This window comes from Asterias amurensis, chromosome 5 (assembly GCF_032118995.1).
Source record: "Asterias amurensis chromosome 5, ASM3211899v1".
Taxonomy (NCBI): Eukaryota; Metazoa; Echinodermata; class Asteroidea; order Forcipulatida; family Asteriidae; genus Asterias; species Asterias amurensis.
Window position 1 is genome coordinate 17,906,395 of NC_092652.1, and position 18,631 is coordinate 17,925,025.

General features: G+C 39.5%; 1 protein-coding gene across 1 annotated transcript; it reads left to right on the forward strand.

The window, feature by feature from the left end:
- The first annotated feature begins 660 nt into the window (after window positions 1-660).
- LOC139937289 (uncharacterized) lies at window positions 661-16,864 on the forward strand. Its single transcript, XM_071932392.1, is given in 17 exon segments — window positions 661-786; window positions 1,306-1,451; window positions 2,809-2,947; window positions 3,390-3,541; window positions 4,844-5,090; window positions 5,220-5,831; window positions 6,337-6,524; window positions 7,186-7,413; window positions 7,958-8,289; window positions 9,955-10,074; window positions 10,954-11,051; window positions 11,583-11,728; window positions 12,288-12,454; window positions 13,264-13,447; window positions 13,772-13,928; window positions 14,700-14,800; window positions 15,157-16,864. Coding segments are annotated over 17 exon segments (3,354 nt in total). The 3' UTR covers window positions 15,368-16,864.
- Window positions 16,865-18,631: the final 1,767 nt, after the last annotated feature.

The following is an 18,631-nucleotide window of genomic DNA, read 5'->3' on the forward strand; positions in this document are numbered from 1 at the left end:
TTTAACGTCCTTTTTGTATAATTATTATTTTAATTCGTGTACATAATAATTGTTTTGTTTAAATTAACGTAAAAATTATACATTTATCGGGACGAGGATCGCTGTTCGACATCGACCTGGATGGTTTTTCTAATAAACCCCGTTTGTGAATCACGTCCAATTGGTGCGATCATCACATAGGTTCAGCGATAATGGGAACGTCAATTGGGTAATATTCTTAATTGTTTAGAGTAAACCGGAAACTGGAGGTCAAGTTTTTTTCTTTAGTTTTCTTCGTTAATTTGTTGAATCGATTTTACTTTTCTGTTTTTAATCACTTATTTTTACATTCCCAAGAACATATTCACTTTTTAGAGTCATAACTTATGTTAAACTAAAATTATTGACAGAACAAAATCTCCCCAACGTAAAACTCCATTAGGTTGGGACCACAATGGTCCCGGAAGTTCAATTTCTCGCGAGACTTGCACAGTCTATAATCGTGGATCACCTGATGAGTGAGCAATTAAAGATAAGATTCACAATTTTTTTTTTTTTTTTTAAACATAGTACATTATTTCTAACGTATACAGAAAGATACAACAAAAAGTCATTTATATGCGAACATTCTATCTATAACCACTGTGCTGAGCCACAACCTGTCATGGTTATTTTACAAGAATGTTTATCGAGGTTACAGCGGGTATAGCAACCGCATGTCTTGCCGTAGCATGTGCGATTGGACATCAATCCTCAAAACATCTTACAGAGTTAGGCATGAATAGTTTGCCATTCAACTGTTTTGAGGTGAAAACTTATACCAAGGGGATCCTATTTGAAAAGTTGTCTTTACAAGGCCTATATCATCTTTATCTTCCTATCACCAAGATATGTTTTGTGTTTATTAATTTGAGTATTTACCAATATTATATGACCCTACCTTTAAAGACACTGCACACCTTTGGTAATTTTCAAAGAGCTGTGTTTTCACTTGGTGAATTCCAATAAATAACAAATCGGGGAAAATAGAAAACACTCTAATGTTTCACAACTTAATGGCAGTGGACACTATCGGTAATTGCTCAAAATAATTATTAGCAGAAAACCTTACTTTGTAGCGAGTAATGGGGAGAGGTTGGTGGTACAAAACATTGTGAGAAACAGCTCCCTCTGAAGTGGAGTAGTTTTCGAGAAAGAAATCTTTTTCCACGAAGTATCACTTTATCAAGCAGTGGTGACTTTCTAAACCTTAAAAGTCTCCCTTACCTTGATATCTCAATAAAATGGAGCTCCATTTTTAATGAATGTGTTTTGTTTTGTCGAAAGGTCTTTCAACCTGTCAGACCAGATGCCTCAGTGGAGTTTGAATTCATCAGATTCGAAATGATAAAAGCATGCTATTGTGAATCTCCTTCGTGTGGTAAATGTGACATGTATTTCGAAGTGTGCTTAGACGAGGACATCACACCCGGGTAAGTGTTCCTCATTATTTGAGATATTGGTATTGTGGATTGCACAGCCCAGCTTAACGGAACAAACAACATTAAGCCCCTTTCAACCACAAGGGAGTGATAAACTTTGTTTAAAATAGCATTTAAAATGAATAAATCAATCGGCAAAAATGTGAACAAAGTGTATGGGTTAAAATTGTTATGCTGTTTAAGAGTTTGTCTTACAAGCGTAAGTTAAAGTATACATTGTTATTTTACGTGATTTAGCGAGTAGGTTTTATCAACAGCTTGCGAACGTCGCGTAACCCATTTTTATGCATACAACTGTGGCTTGCCAAGTTTTTTACTAGCAAAGGTTACCCTGACTTGTTTTTGTCATACGGTGTACTAACTGTGTATAGCTTTACTTAATTTGGGTTGAACAAAGACAAAAGTACATTTTTGTGCGTGAAATATTTACCTGAGACCTGTGATGTTATTGAAGTCGACTGTAGTGCTAGATAGCTCAGTTGCTGAAAACGGTCGCTATTAATCCGGAGGTTCCATGTTCACAAATTCAACGGCGTCAATTATAAGTTTTATGTGCTAAAGAATTATATACCTTTTTGGTTTGCTCCAGCAAATTAACACATGGTCAAATATCTTTAACTTAAGGCCGGTCTAATGGTACTTGTAAACGAACATTGACATAATAATAATGATGCTTTTGTACAAACGAAACAACGTACAAACACTTTCGAATAATAATATTATTTCACAGACACAATATTTGTTTACCCATCTATTAAAGGCAGTGGACACTATTGGTAATTACTCAACATAATTACTATCATAAAACCTTTCCTGATTAGAGGTCGATACTAATAGTATAAAACATTGTGAGAAGCAGCTCCCTCTGAAGTGAAGTAGTTTTCGAGAAAGAAATTATTTTCCAAGCATTTGATTCGATACCTCAGATTTAGAACGATGAGGTCTCAAAATCAAGCGTCTGAAAGCACACAACTTCGTGTGATAAGGGTGCGACAATGGTGTTTTTTCTTTCATACTAATATCTCGCAACTTCTATCGACCGATTGAGCTCAAATTTTCACAGGTTTATTATTTTATGCATATGTTGAGAAACACCAAGTGAGAAGACTGGTCTTTGACAATTACCAATAGTGTCCAGTGTCTCTAAGTAAGTTACTGTTTGTCAATGGTGAGTTTTGTTTTCGCGCAGTAGGCCTACCTAATATGAAAGCTAATAAATTGTTCGAATAATGTACACAAGCTTTTTGTAGTTTAAAATTTACCATTGACTGCGTCAAATCGGCCAAAAATCGGACATATTATTTATGCATATTTTGATAGCATTATTTTCTTTTGTTATGTTTTTCAGAAACAATCATTTCGGCCGATGCAGTTTAGACAACGTTCGGACTGACGTAATCTATGAAAACACTAACCAATTTAACTTCCCGTCAACCATCCCTACCAATATAAGAAACCCTGAGGTTTTCAACAAAGTTACATGGAAGGTAAGGGTGAAAGTTCCCGTAGATCAGACGGTTGTTTGCTTTTTAAGATGAGTAGCCCCCTTTGAACTTACTGTATTTTCTACAACCTTGAGTTCTATTATTTATTATTGTATTTACTTTATTTAACATTTCTCATTTAATAATGTAGCAAACGAGTCTGTCTTGTGATTGTTATTGCAAAATTTAATGAACTTGAATTTTATGGCAACATATGGTTATACTCACCCAAATTCTGTTCAGAGAAATGCTACAGTTAGTTTCTGCGTTTCATTAAAACTCGGACAGAAATCTCTGACGCAGACTAAAGATTCCAAAAAGATCATGAAGCATTTTACGCGAAAAAGATTGGTAGTGTCCGATTTGAGCCTTTCATAATATTTATACAAAAGGCACGCAATATTCTTGAGTTAACATTATTGGTTCACTTTTAATTTGCGTTTAGGGTGGGTTTCGAGTCAAGGTACGAGCATATGATGATGACACTATCACTGATGATGAGATAAGTGAGTACTTCACAAATGTAGAACTACCTGCTTCACCATTTAAGGCCCTAGCCAAGTGGAACAGCTACGACATGCGCGACACAAAGTCAGAGTACGTATATTCATGTACAATATCATATTATAGACGTTACCCATATAAAGGGCCTGGTAAAACAAAACATAACAAAATAATGTTTCAAAAATATTCGTTCCATCAATGTCTTTTTTTCGTTTTAATTCTAAATTCTATTGCTTTACCTCAAAATTTTATTTCAAGTCAATTCTTTGTTCAACCTCAAAATCATTTACAAATTTACCCAGTCAGTTTCCCTTGTGGTTTATATTGATATCTGAAACAAAAAGTCGCATGCCCTGAAGGTGATCCCCTAGCTGCCGCTTCCCAGGTTGTATCGTAATTTGGGTGTGATCCCTGGCTACACGGCAGTTAACGGTTGTATGACTTCTGACTGGCACCCCCGAACAAAGATATTGACAAAATAGGGACACCGCCAATATAGGGCTAGATAGCTCAGTTGGTAGAGCGCCGGCACGTTTCCGGAGGTCGTTGGTTCGAATCCCACTCTAGTCAATTCTTTGTTCAACCTCAAAATCATTTACAAATTTACCCAGTCAGTTTCCCTTGTGGTTTATATTGATATCTGAAACAAAAAGTCGCATCCCCTTAAGGTGATCCCCTAGCTGCCGCTTCCCAGGTTGTATCGTAATTTGGGTGTGATCCCTGGCTACACGGCAGTTAACGGTTGCATGGCTTCTGACTGGCACCCCCGAACAAAGATATTGACAAAATAGGGACACCGCCAATATAGGGCTAGATAGCTCAGTTGGTAGAGCGCCGGCACGTTTCCGGAGGTCGTTGGTTCGTTGGTTCGAATCCCACTCTAGTCAATTCTTTGTTCAACCTCAAAATCAAAATTTTATTTCGTTACACAACAGATAATTCGTCCCCTCGAAATACTACTTCACTCCCTCTAAACACCATTTCGTTACCCCCCCCCCAAGTCAGGCAGTTATGTCGAAATATATTCCCTTGAAATAATTTCATCACATCGAAATACACCATGGATGCGAACTGTGAGCAAAATTACTATTATGAATGTAATAATAAGAGTTTAATATACCTCTGATACGATATTTGAGAGCGACTATCATTCGCCAGTTTAAACATTTGCTGTATACAGCCTACTCACGCAGCATCAATCACACAACTGCATGTAAAGCATATTGACGCTCGATGCGTAAGAAAAAAAAAAAAAAAAGTAGCCGAGAAATAGTGAAACTACAAAAGGCCATTATTGATGCATGAGAGAGAGAGAGGGAGATTTTTTGTATGACCTATTCACCTAGAAGAGTGATACTTTCTCTTGCTGTAACTTGTTGTCTTTTTCATCGGTAGGTTTGATTTTCAAGTTAAAGTATACTGCAACAAGAACTACTACACGTCAAACTGCACTGTGCATTGCGAACCACAGGACGACGACATTAAAGGGCACTACGATTGCGACAAAATTACAGGGGCCAAGATATGCCATAAAGGATGGGCAGGTAACGTGCTTACCGAATTGTCTACGTTTGATACCAAATGCTTCAGGAAAAAGGTTCATTTGTAAAATGGGAAGAAAACGAAAGTTGCTAATATAATAGTATTTTTTGCCAAGGTAATTTTTGTTGATTAACCAAAATAAATAAGCAAAATAAAAGAAATGTTGTTAATGTTTATGTTTGTTTGTTTGTTTGTTTTTGGTATTTTGAACCACATCTTAAATGTAAAGGCTATTTCACTTGTTCCCAAATTCGTAGGAATAAACTGTGACGTGGATATAGATGACTGTGCGTCGGCACCCTGTAAAAACGGAGCCACGTGTGTTGATGTCATCGGTTTCTTCGAATGCTCATGTGTACCCGACTTCGTTTACGTTGATGAGTTTTGTGAAATAGACGATTGCGCAACCCAACCTTGTCTCAGTGGAGCTACATGTCATGACCTCATCGGAGACTTCTCCTGCACATGCGCACCGGGCTTTAAGGGAAATAATTGTAGCATAGACATTGACGAATGCTTGAGCTCGCCATGTCACAACGGGGGTACCTGCTTAGAGGGAGTTGATTCTTTCAACTGTTTATGTTTGCCGGGTTTCGAGGGTGGACAATGTGAAACAGATATTGATGAATGCGATACAAATCCCTGTCATAACGATGCAACGTGTTTAGATGAAGTGGGTAGCTTCACCTGTTCTTGTGCACTCGGATATGACGGCACTTTATGCCAAAATGAGACCAACGAATGCGAACCCGATCCCTGTCTTAACAATGCTACGTGCCTTGATCTCATTGGTCACTTCCAGTGTGTGTGTTCTGAAGGCCACTATGGAGACCTATGCGAGGTAAGAATATTGCAAGGCTAGCTGTGACGTTCACTGCTTGTTATCTAATACTTTTGTTTCAAAGTCAAGTGTTTTTTAGGGAATTTGTCGAACTATATTATGTTTTCTTATTTGTATAAACACGGGTTGGAGGCCGGTGTCACATCATCCTGGTCGCGGGAGATTACGTCCCCCAAGGGGAAATTAACATGGACTGAAGGAGGATGGTTCAAAAGTAGAGCGAGATCAGTAGTAGGTTGTACATAATAAAATACTACATGTATACGCAGTATCACTAAAGATGTCTTTAAAAACTAAAAATTTAATGCGCCAATCACAAGCACATATTAATACAAATACTGAAATAGCAGTAGCAGAGAGTCACTGTTATGTAAGGGCGAAAGCTAAAAGGGGTGGCTACATGCACAGGTTAAAAATACCAATTCACCTTAGGCCTAAATAAATGATAATTCTTTGATAATCACTTCTTCTAAAATTTGCTCTCTCTTTCGCATGTGTGTTTCAGGTTGACATCGATTACTGCCTGAATCAAACTTGTGCGAATAGTGGAACTTGCGTGGATAGATTGGATGGTTTTCACTGCGTTTGCCAGGAGGGATTCGAAGGTGAAATGTGCGACGTAGAGGTCGATGAATGTGACAGTTCTCCTTGCTTCTTCAACTCAACCTGTCATGATCTCATAGCAGGATATAGGTGAGCCTGTTTTTAAGTCTAGGTGCCAGATGATTCATAAGTGTTGATTTGAAAGCAATTATATAAAGCCGCCATACAAACAACTTTGACTAGTAACATAATTTGGGAAAAACAAACCATGCAGGCTAAAAGATACATAGTCTCTAAAAGTCGTGCCCGTTGAAAGAAGTTTCATGACTGCATGAACCTAAGCCAACAACTATATCATCGAAATGAACTGACAAATAATGCTTGAATTCTTAACAAGTAAAAGTGAACGAAGTGGCGAACTTTACACCTCTGGTAGGTCTTCTTGTACCGATTTCACACAGAGCTAAGATTGATCTTTAATGAAAATCTATCTTAACTATACATTTTGATGTCTCAATACAAACTTTTTTGGTTTTACTTACAACTCATCTTCAGTTGAGTCTAATTGCTTGTGAAATCCATCCCTGGTTTTGACTGTAAATCACTAATGAGCAAGGTCACCAGTGTTGATAAGCGGGTTATTATATTACTGTTTTATGGCAAGAACTCAGAATCTGGCGGACAGGTCCGGACCCCTGTTTCACTATACGTCACACCAGCAAGTACACCAGCAACAGTCAACTACCATTAGTATCAATGCTGGTTTCAGTACTTTTCATTGTTCTTCTTCTCCTTTACATAACATCAAAAGCTGTACATGTCAACCAGGATACGAAGGTACAGACTGTCAGGACGAAACAAATGAATGTACGAGCAATCCTTGTAAACATGACGCAACCTGTGTCGATGCCATTGCTGGATTTAGCTGTCAGTGTCTTCCCGGCTTCGGAGGGAAGGTGTGTGAAGTTGACATTGATGAATGTTCTAGCTCTCCGTGCTACGGCAACGAAACGTGTGTGGACGAACTGAATGGATACAGGTAAAGTGTACGATGGTTTGAGAGTAGACAGTCGATGTTTTTAACTGTATCTGTATATGCATGTCGCATAAACCAAAAACTGGCAGAAACTCAACGGGTGAGACAGAGAAGGTGTACGTGTAGATTGTTTATGTTATGTTGACTAGTTCTTCAACTTATAATACCAATGGAAGCTCATATCGATGTCCAACGGAAGTTGTTTTGCTATAACTCATACTTCTCTCCCATTCGGCATCACTGAGCGACAATTAGTCATTTGTCAGCCATACTTTCTGGTTCAAACTTGCGGGTACCGACTAATTCTTAAACCACCATTATAGCTTTATCAAAGTTGTTATTGATTACTATACAAGTTTTACAAATATATTCTCCGTAAAATCTAAACTTCTAATGGCCTCTTCTGTTGTAAAGCCAACGGCTGTTTTGAAGGTAAAATGTTTTAAGCACCTGTATTTGCATGGAGGTTTAATCAAGGATTGTGGTGGTGCCTCAGAAATATGATGACGGGGTTGAATTACTTGTTTTTTTTATCGTTGAAATCAAGGTGCATGGATGGTATCAACTGTCAAGAGAACCCAACATCATGCAAAAACAATGCTACGTGTTTGGAGCAAGACAGAGGCTTTACATGTCTCTATGAAGCTGGCTACCATGGCGACCTATGTCAGTACAACCTAGACGAGTGTTACAGCTCGCCTTGCCATAATGGCACATGCATTGATCTAGTAAATGGATTTTCTTGCAAATGCAAACCTGGTTATACCGGCAACCTTTGTGAAATCGAAGTAGATGAATGTGCAAGCATGCCTTGTAGGTACGGGTCATGTGTTGATGAGATCAATGGATATACCTGCTTGTGCTTCCCTGGGTATGAGGGTCTACACTGTGATTATGAAATCAACGAATGCGCCAGTTCACCTTGTGTCAATGGCACCTGCTTTGAGAAACTTGACATGTTCACCTGTAATTGCATGCCAGGCTTCGAAGGACTGCTTTGTGATATAAATAAGGATGAGTGTGAAAGCTCACCTTGTGTTCATGGTACTTGCTCTGATCTTGTGGATGGATTCTCCTGTGCTTGTTCACCTGGGTACGGTGGGACTTTCTGTAATCAAGATATAGACGAGTGTGTAAGCTCACCTTGTGTTCATGGAACTTGCTCTGATCTTGTGGATGGATTCTCCTGTACTTGTTCACCTGGGTACGGAGGGCCTTTCTGTGATCAAAATATAGACGAGTGTGGAGGCTCACCGTGTGTTCATGGTAATTGCTCTGATCTTGTGGATGGATTCTTCTGTACTTGTTCACCTGGGTACGGAGGGCATTTCTGTGATCAAAATATAGACGAGTGTGGAAGCGCACCGTGTGTTAATGGTACTTGCTCTGATCTTGTGGATGGATTCTCCTGTACTTGTTCACCTGGATATGGAGGGTATTTCTGTGATCAAGATATAGACGAGTGTGGAAGCTCACCTTGTGTTAATGGTACTTGCTCTGATCTTGTGGATGGATTCTCCTGTACTTGTTCACCTGGGTACGGAGGGTATTTCTGTGATCAAGATATAGACGAGTGTGGAAGCTCACCGTGTGTTAATGGTACTTGCTCTGATCTTGTGGATGGATTCTTCTGTACTTGTTCACCTGGGTACGGAGGGCATTTCTGTGATCAGGATATAGACGAGTGTGGAAGCGCACCGTGTGTTAATGGTACTTGCTCTGATCTTGTGGATGGATTCTTCTGTACTTGTTCACCTGGGTACGGAGGGTATTTCTGTGATCAGGATATAGACGAGTGTGGAACCTCACCGTGTGTTCATGGTACTTGCTCTGATCTTGTGGATGGATTCTCCTGTACTTGTTCACCTGGGTACGGAGGGACTTTCTGTGATCAAGATATAGACGAGTGTGGAAGCTCACCGTGTGTTAATGGTACTTGCTCTGATCTTGTGGATGGATTCTTCTGTACTTGTTCACCTGGGTACGGAGGGTATTTCTGTGATCAAGATATAGACGAGTGTGGAAGCTCACCTTGTGTTAATGGTACTTGCTCTGATCTTGTGGATGGATTCTCCTGTACTTGTTCACCTGGGTACGGAGGGTATTTCTGTGATCAAGATATAGACGAGTGTGGAAGCTCACCGTGTGTTAATGGTACTTGCTCTGATCTTGTGGATGGATTCTTCTGTACTTGTTCACCTGGGTACGGAGGGCCTTTCTGTGATCAAGATATAGACGAGTGTGGAACCTCACCGTGTGTTCATGGTACTTGCTCTGATCTTGTGGATGGATTCTCCTGTACTTGTTCACCTGGGTACGGAGGGACTTTCTGTGATCAAGATATAGACGAGTGTGGAAGCTCACCTTGTGTTAATGGTACATGCTCTGATCTTGTGGATGGATTCTCCTGTACTTGTTCACCTGGGTACGGAGGGTATTTCTGTGATCAAGATATAGACGAGTGTGGAAGCTCACCGTGTGTTAATGGTACTTGCTCTGATCTTGTGGATGGATTCTCCTGTACTTGTTCACCTGGGTACGGAGGGTATATCTGTGATCAAGATATAGACGAGTGTGGAAGCTCACCGTGTGTTAATGGTACTTGCTCTGATCTTGTGGATGGATTCTCCTGTACTTGTTCACCTGGGTACGGAGGGTATTTCTGTGATCAGGATATAGACGAGTGTGGAAGCTCACCGTGTGTTAATGGTACTTGCTCTGATCTTGTGGATGGATTCTTCTGTACTTGTTCACCTGGGTACGGAGGGTATTTCTGTGATCAAGATATAGACGAGTGTGGAAGCTCACCTTGTGTTAATGGTACTTGCTCTGATCTTGTGGATGGATTCTCCTGTACTTGTTCACCTGGGTACGGAGGGTATTTCTGTGATCAAGATATAGACGAGTGTGGAAGCTCACCGTGTGTTAATGGTACTTGCTCTGATCTTGTGGATGGATTCTTCTGTACTTGTTCACCTGGGTACGGAGGGTATTTCTGTGATCAAGATATAGACGAGTGTGGAAGCTCACCGTGTGTTAATGGTACTTGCTCTGATCTTGTGGATGGATTCTCCTGTACTTGTTCACCTGGGTACGGAGGGCCTTTCTGTGATCAAGATATAGACGAGTGTGGAACCTCACCGTGTGTTCATGGTACTTGCTCTGATCTTGTGGATGGATTCTCCTGTACTTGTTCACCTGGGTACGGAGGGACTTTCTGTGATCAAGATATAGACGAGTGTGGAAGCTCACCGTGTGTTAATGGTACTTGCTCTGATCTTGTGGATGGATTCTTCTGTACTTGTTCACCTGGGTACGGAGGGTATTTCTGTGATCAAGATATAGACGAGTGTGGAAGCTCACCGTGTGTTAATGGTACTTGCTCTGATCTTGTGGATGGGTTCTTCTGTACTTGTTCACCTGGGTACGGAGGGTATTTCTGTGATCAGGATATAGACGAGTGTGCTAGCTCTCCATGTCACCAGGGATCCTGCTCTGATCTTGTTGATGGATTCCACTGTGTATGTTCACCTGGCTATGAAGGGGCTCACTGTGATCAAGATATAGACGAGTGTGCTAGCTCACCGTGTCTTCACGGGGTTTGTGAGGACTTTACTGATGGTTTCAACTGCGTCTGCGAGGTAAGTTAACGTACAGGCACTGAACACTATCGGTATTTACTCGAAGTACTTGTTAACATAAAAAAGTTACTTGGTATCGAGCAATGTCTATCTGTTTTTAGTATTCAACATAGTGAGAAACGGCTCCTCTGAATAAGCAAAGTTTTTTTCAGAAAGAGGTAACTTCTCACTCAAAATAATTCAGACCGGAATCTTCTATAAGGCATCTGTAACAAGAGTTGACCAATTGCGGCAGTTTTTCACAGACTTGTTATCTTATGCACATGTGGAGAATCACCAAGTAAGAATACTGGTTTTTGACTATTACAATGTGTCTTTAAAGTAGACCCTATTCTTATTTAAATAAAAGATGGCCCTTTCTCATCTTTAACAGTCATCAACAACTATTATGAAAAATCATACTCAAAACCATTGGCAAACACATTTTTATGAAACCACTACCGTTGTTTTACTTTTACTGAACAGTTTTTCGACTCCGATGCGACTTTTGTGAATGTATGTCTGTTCGTCTTTCTGGTTGATACCCCATAGGTGGACTGCAATAATGGTCGATGTTATGACGGACTGTGCCTTTGCGATGCGGGTTTCGAAGGTAAAGATTGCAGCGTCCAGACTGACTTCTGCCGTAGCTCCCCATGCTCCCAGGGAACGTGCGTTCCAGCGGACAATGGTTTTAGGTAAGGGTTTTAAAAGCCCGTTTCATGCTTCCCGCAAATGCGAAAACGATACGAGTTTCGACGTCATAAATCCGCATCAAATATTTGAGCTCTGCACAACTTCTGGTGAACATTTTGCTGCCAAAACAGCTCTTTGACGTCAACATTCGCTTCACATTTTGCATTCGAAGGAAGTATGAACCGGGTTTTAGTCTAGTGAACAACTATGGCGAAGTTCATAATATGTTACTTGAAGGTTTTTCTATACTGCAACGAAATATTCTTCAGGCATCTTTAAATTCAACTCTTTTGTACATCCATACCTTTCCGCTTGTAATAAATACAAGTCAGTTTCTATGGTCATTGTTTTTGTAGTTACCAAAATATGACACTGCCTTTATGAAAGTGGGATTGACCCACAGTCGTTTAACGCTAGCTGCAGCCGTAACACCTGGCTGTGTCAGCTTAAAGTAGACTTCGAGTCCCGGGGACAGCAGCTGTGGCAATCCGCATCAGATTGCATTTGTTGGGCATGATGATGATGGTGATGATGCATACAGATTTTGTATTCGTTCCACAGGTGTGAATGCGACCCTTTCCACATTGGAGACTACTGCAAAGAGCTTATCGACAAACCCTGCTCCTTAGGTCCGTGCGAGAATGGAGAATGTTCACCATTAGGTGAAGCACCAAATGGATATAGCTGTTCCTGTGCAGAAAGCTTTTTTGGAACCAAGTGTGATATCGGTAAGGTTCCCTCTTTGTAAAACTATGTTGTTTCACAGCTTAGGAGTTTCTTTACACTCAAGTAATTTCTCAAGTTATTACAAGCAATTGTCAAAATCTTTCGTTTATCCACATATATTTTCAACTAGACGATGGCCCCCATGAAGCCATCTTTCTCACCATGGTCACTCTATGGCGAATTCCCTGCTTCATAAAAAGCCCATCTGCCAAAATAGCTTCACTTTATCTGCGTCACTATTATCCCTCATACAAACGTCTTCAATGTGCGATTATTACCTTCTAGCCTACACACTTCCAGTGGGGTCTCTATACGAGACAACCTTTGTTTTTTTTGGAGACCCAGGGACTTTATCCCTCTCTATTATGCATTCATCTCTTTATTTAGTATTGATTGACTGAGTGGAACTAAGGTAAAGTCGAGTTGGGTAGACCATGTGAACTTTGTTTACAATAAGTGTGACCCTGTACATTCTTTGGGTATTCTGGCAGGCAAGATACTGCACAGGTCATCAGGAAAAGTTGACATTTTGTGTCATAATTTCCACATAAATCCTAGAATGAAAGTTAAAGCTGGATAAGTTTTGAGTTTTTTTCACCATATTAAAGTTGATAAGAATTAGGCAGTGCACCCTCCATTAAATATAGAACAATATGTTTTATTTCATTAGGCTGTGTACAAATCGTGCGTGCAGGAGGTCCAGGCTCTATGGTTCTTTTGTAAACATGTGATGTCACAGGTCACATCGTCTATAAAATGAAGTCATACCTCACCAGACTTTTGTTTTGGTACACTTTTCTTTTGAGGACAGATTTGAACTCTTTTGGCTGCGTCATTGTTCTTATTGGATCAGTAACCTATGAAGCACATATCTTCGAAAAAAAAATGACGTCACTACTAGATCTGTTGATGTCATCAAACCATCTAATGCGAGTAAAAACCAACCTCAATGTAATGGTAGTTAGCATTGAACCGTATAAAGCTTCCGGTACAAGGTAATTCGATTCAAGTTGATCGTAGGGGAATAACAGAGTCTACTCGCGAAGGTTAAACAACCGACATTTATGTAAAAAGTAAAAACTCTTTTATTCACTTTCATGGTAGTGGAAATAACTTTTTATTTAGTTGATGTCACAGCACAATGGTTAACATGTCTTCTTTCATGGTAATGTTCTGTTTTGTAATAATTATTAATTATCGTCAAACTAACTTGCACAATAGCAACTTTTACATTTAAAAATAAAACATTTGTAGATATTTGTGATTATGAATCTGATTTCGCCGATACAAAATATCTCTCATATCTTGTTTTTCCCCAGTGAGACCCTCACAAAAGTAATGTACGTAACAGCGTCATTGACTGGTTACGTTCACAAGTCTCGTATAGAGCCAATAGTCAATGCAACCTCCAACGTTACGGCAATTCATTATCTGGATTATGACATATACAGAGCTAACGATGAAGACTACTCAAAGGTATGTTTCATTATATAGCGTCTCTTTATAGGAGTCTTGTAAAGCATTTGCAAACGGTGTCCCAGGCACGACGCGACGCACGACGCAACGGGCGACGGAACAGGCGACGCTTCAGCACGACGCGACGCACATTTGTCGTCCTTGGGACACCATACCCAGGTAAATCTGTCGGCCGGAGATTCTGTCCCTCATATTGGATATCAATTAGACTGGGCCCCTGTCTTTATCCGCAAGGATAAAAACAGGTCCCGGTGTCAGATCCATTGATTCCATTGGATACAATCATCGTTCGATAAACGTGCAGGGCCAAGTAGTCACTGCTGTCACATCCGCAATTGACAGCGCATCTCTATGTGAAATGACCGAGGTCAGGGGTCAAACTACACGTCGGTTTTGCATTTTTTTTTAGGCCGGTCTCTTGCGTTATTCTCGAGTCTCGAGCCTCACAGTTCGTCGATGGGGGGGGGGGGGGATGGGGGGGATGGGGGGGGGGGCACACAGAATTTCCGGGGGGGGGGGGGAATAATCTCATGCCACACAGGCATGAGATGTTAACAACATAGATTGGTACCTGTCTTTCTCCTTTGTGGCTAAAGACAAGCAAAGGCATAGTTGATAAACATGCAGGGACTAAGCTTTCAATTTCTGCGTCATGATTGCTTTCCGGTCTTTTTTTAGGGGCGCTGTATCCATGCAGATTGTATTTGTTGCTATATACTTGACCAGCAAATTCCACCTCCAATGTCATGCACATTCTTGTTGTCTTTGCAGATTTCAGTACTGAACTACTGGTTTGTGTTTGTCATCCTTGCTATTTTTACCGTCGGAGCAGTGGGTGGCGCAATTGCTTTTTATCTGGGCCGTAAACCAAGGTAAAAATGACCGATATATAACATGTTTACTTCTAAGTGTTTACAGCGGTTCTGTATTTTGCAGCAATACACCGTCACCTACAAGTATGGTGTTAGTCAACTGCACAAGTATTGCCACACTATGCCCGCGATGGTAAGTGAGAGGCCTTTGCATGGATAATGTTCGATTTAGCTTCCCCTAGCTTCACATGAAGTAAGAACCGGGCTTTACGGAATGAGCACTGTTTGGCTTGGTACAACAAAATGTATTAGTATGACCGCATACCAGATGGTGCAATGATTTAGTGTACACAACCTCTTACAAATGATAATGAAAAGATTTCCATTTTGCTAAAGACTGTCTTATATTTGCGCAGAAATATTGGCAATGATGAAAGTTCGATCCTTGATGACGCTGTGTCGCTGCCCCATCTTGGCAAAAACGTACTATGGAACCAGCATGGACTTCTTGGCTACACAAGTCACACCTGGCCCAAGCATGGACAGGAAGATCCGGAGTGCACGAATGTGGAGAATCCAATGTACGATGAAGAGTATGCTGGGGGAACCTCTGAATATAACTTTTAGAAGAAAAACTTTATACAGTCTACTAATCATTGGAAAGGTCTTAAAAACTTAAGTTGCAAACTATGAGTCGCGACACAAATGTGAATCTGTTCGAAGCGCTAGAACTTATCATGGGTTTGTATAGGTTTTCGTGCAATAGACCTTTATCACTCTTTCACCAGGTTGGTCTTCTTCCTCGTATCGAATAACAGTAATGAATGCTAATAATCATTTTGCAAATAGGAGCCAGACTATTTTGTTCTTCTAGCCTCGGTTTGGAAACATTGATAATAATGGGAGAAATTCCAGATGGCATCACACTGATAAAGGTCTATCAGAGCACAAACTTCTATTGTGTTTTTTCTTAAGTTGTTTATGCAATATGAGCATATAATTATTGTTGATATTTTCTTTCTGCTTCTTCTTGCGACCAACTCTTTTTATGTACATTTAGACTAGGGAAAACAAGAAAGTGAAATTACGTCATCGTTTAAATTACTTTTGTTTATTCCCTTTTTTCAAGAATACAATTGGCATTAGAAATATCAGCTCGATTCTTTTGGTAAGCACATTTAGTTATTGATGCTTTAAAAACACGTTTAACATTTTCAACAACTGCTAACAAGTAGCCTTGCTCAAGGCAGTCGAATTATTCACTCCAAAAAAAGACCGCCGCTGTATAAAAACCCACCCGTATGCACTGTGCGTAACATCGCACGACACGATGCCCCCGTACACTATCCGCATGCGTCGGCCTAACGGCCTCCGCATGCGGTTAGTGGTACGAGTGCGGATGACTTGTGTGCACAGTAGTCGTACGATGTGACAGTGTGTATACGGGTGGGTCATGCGGTGTGATCGCACGCACCACGCACAGGGTATACGGGTGTGTTTACAGCGGCGTCTTTTCGGAGCGAATAATGCGACTGCCTTGAGCAAGGCTAGCTAACAAGTTGCATTTTAATGTAGTATTGGAAGTCAACAATGCAGCTATTAAAGAACATATTTAAAGTGTTTAAGCACTATACTACCGAAGTCATCCGAATAGTCTGTTTTTTCTAAGTCAACAATTGTAATTTTCTGCAATGTTCATTGGAATGGTATCGCACACGTTGTGTGATTTCAAGAGTTTCAATGGAATGCCGGATTGGATAATTAATGTACATACAATATAAGCCCTTTAATAGGAATAAAACTGCTAAAACTGCTAACAAGTGACATTTTACTGTAGTATTGGAAGTCAATGTAGCTACGAACCTTGGTATACACATATATAAAGTGTTAGTACTATACTATACTGAAGCTATCTGAATTGCCTTTTTCCAAAGTCAATAATTAGTGAGATTTTCTGCAGTGATCACTTGAATGGAACAAACATAAAGATGTGTTTTCAAGAGTTTCGATGGAATGCCAGAGTGGAGTATTATTGTAGCTAAAATAGATTACATAAGCCTCTCATATTAATACTCGTGTAAATACTTCATGAACATGTAAGTCTTAAAGGAACACGTTGCCTTGGATCGGACGAGTTGGTCTATTAAAAGCGTTTGAAACCGTTTGTTATGAAATGCATATGGTTAGAAAGATGTTTTAAAAGTAGAATATGATGATCCACACAAGTATCACTCGAAACTGCACGGTTTTCCTTTTACGTCGCTAACCATCACGGCCGGCCATTTATGGGAGTCAAAATTTTGACTCCCATAAATGGCCGACCGTGTTAGTCGACAGGGTAAAAAGAAAACCACGCATATTTTGAGGCATATTTGTGTAGATCATTGTATTCTACTTTTACAATATCTTTCTAACCATATACATTTTATAACAAACGGTTACAGAACGATTTTCAATGACCAACTCGACCGATCCAAGGCAACGTGTTCCTTTAACCCGAATAATGTAGCTTCTTATAACCGGAAGTAATTTTTGTTTGTTAAATTTGGTTGTATTTTAACAAAATCTTCTTCTACAAGAGTTTCGAATATAAATTTGTTAATGTATCTTAATTAGAGATATGACTCTTACATACAAATTAATTAAGATCAGAAGACTATAATTCAGTATGTTTTATTTCAAAGTTTACCCAGCATAAATTATTTGAACTTTCACTGAAGAAGATTAATTTCTTTAAAATATTGTATGCGAGACAATTGCTCCTAAGACGTGATTCTTATCTTCCGAGTTGAAATGGGCATAGTCACAATCTCTGAACGGACTTTCAAGACGTAACAAAATCCCTTGATTTGTTTTTAAACAATGGCACAACTATTTTGATACGAATCAACTATTTGGATACAAATGTGCCGCATTGACGCTAGGTGACTCAAGTAATCGGTATTTTTAAGAACAGATGAGTATTCAGTATTCGAAGTTCCAGCCCTACAAAGGGTAAATTAGTACCTTTTGTAGATCACGTTTTTTTGCCCCATGAATCCCTACTCATTATAATAGTTTATCTGTAGAAATTTCAGCTTCATTGATTGCCAAGTTTTTGAAAAGAAAAAAAAAATGAAAACCACAAAGTAACGCTTTCAGGAGAATCGCGTAAGTCCGTTGTTTATGCCAAAGAAAAATTTGTCTCACTGTTACCTTTTTTGTTTATGTATAAAATCTACTTTTTGAGCCCAGTCCACCACAAATACAAAATCGTTTTTTTTTTAAATGGTTTAAAAAACGAAAACTTACTTATATTACGATATGGCTTTTATATACGTCTGAATAAACTTTACTGACCTGGTGTATACTGGCATTATTTGTAAAAAAGCTTCATTTTAAGAATAGTATTTTGAAGTCAAATTATGACCGATTGGAAACACTTGCGAGAAAAATTAACCATTGACTGGTCAAGAACCTAGGTCCAGTTTCACAGAGGTTGCATCTAGTTATTTGTAACTGGTATCCTGCCAATACAGCGCACCGTATTTATTGAAACCCGCCACTTTACAGAAATCAAATTCCCTTGCTGACGAAGACACAGATTTACATTAAACTTACAGGGTTTGAAGATAATGATACTGAAAAGCTTCCCTTCAAATATTACTAACTAAGGTTGTGTAGTTTTTTCGAACTGAGTAAAACAAGTCACAAAATAATTTTCGTCTCATGAGACCAAAATGATTTTAGCATGTAAAATCCCCTTAACCAGTTATGATATTATACCAAAACCATAGCATAACTGGTTAATACGTTTTTGTACATGCTAAAACTCACGAAAATTGTTACTTTTACTCTTTTCTCAAAAACTACAGCACCTCAGGAAGTGCAATTTCAAGGGAAGCTTTCTAA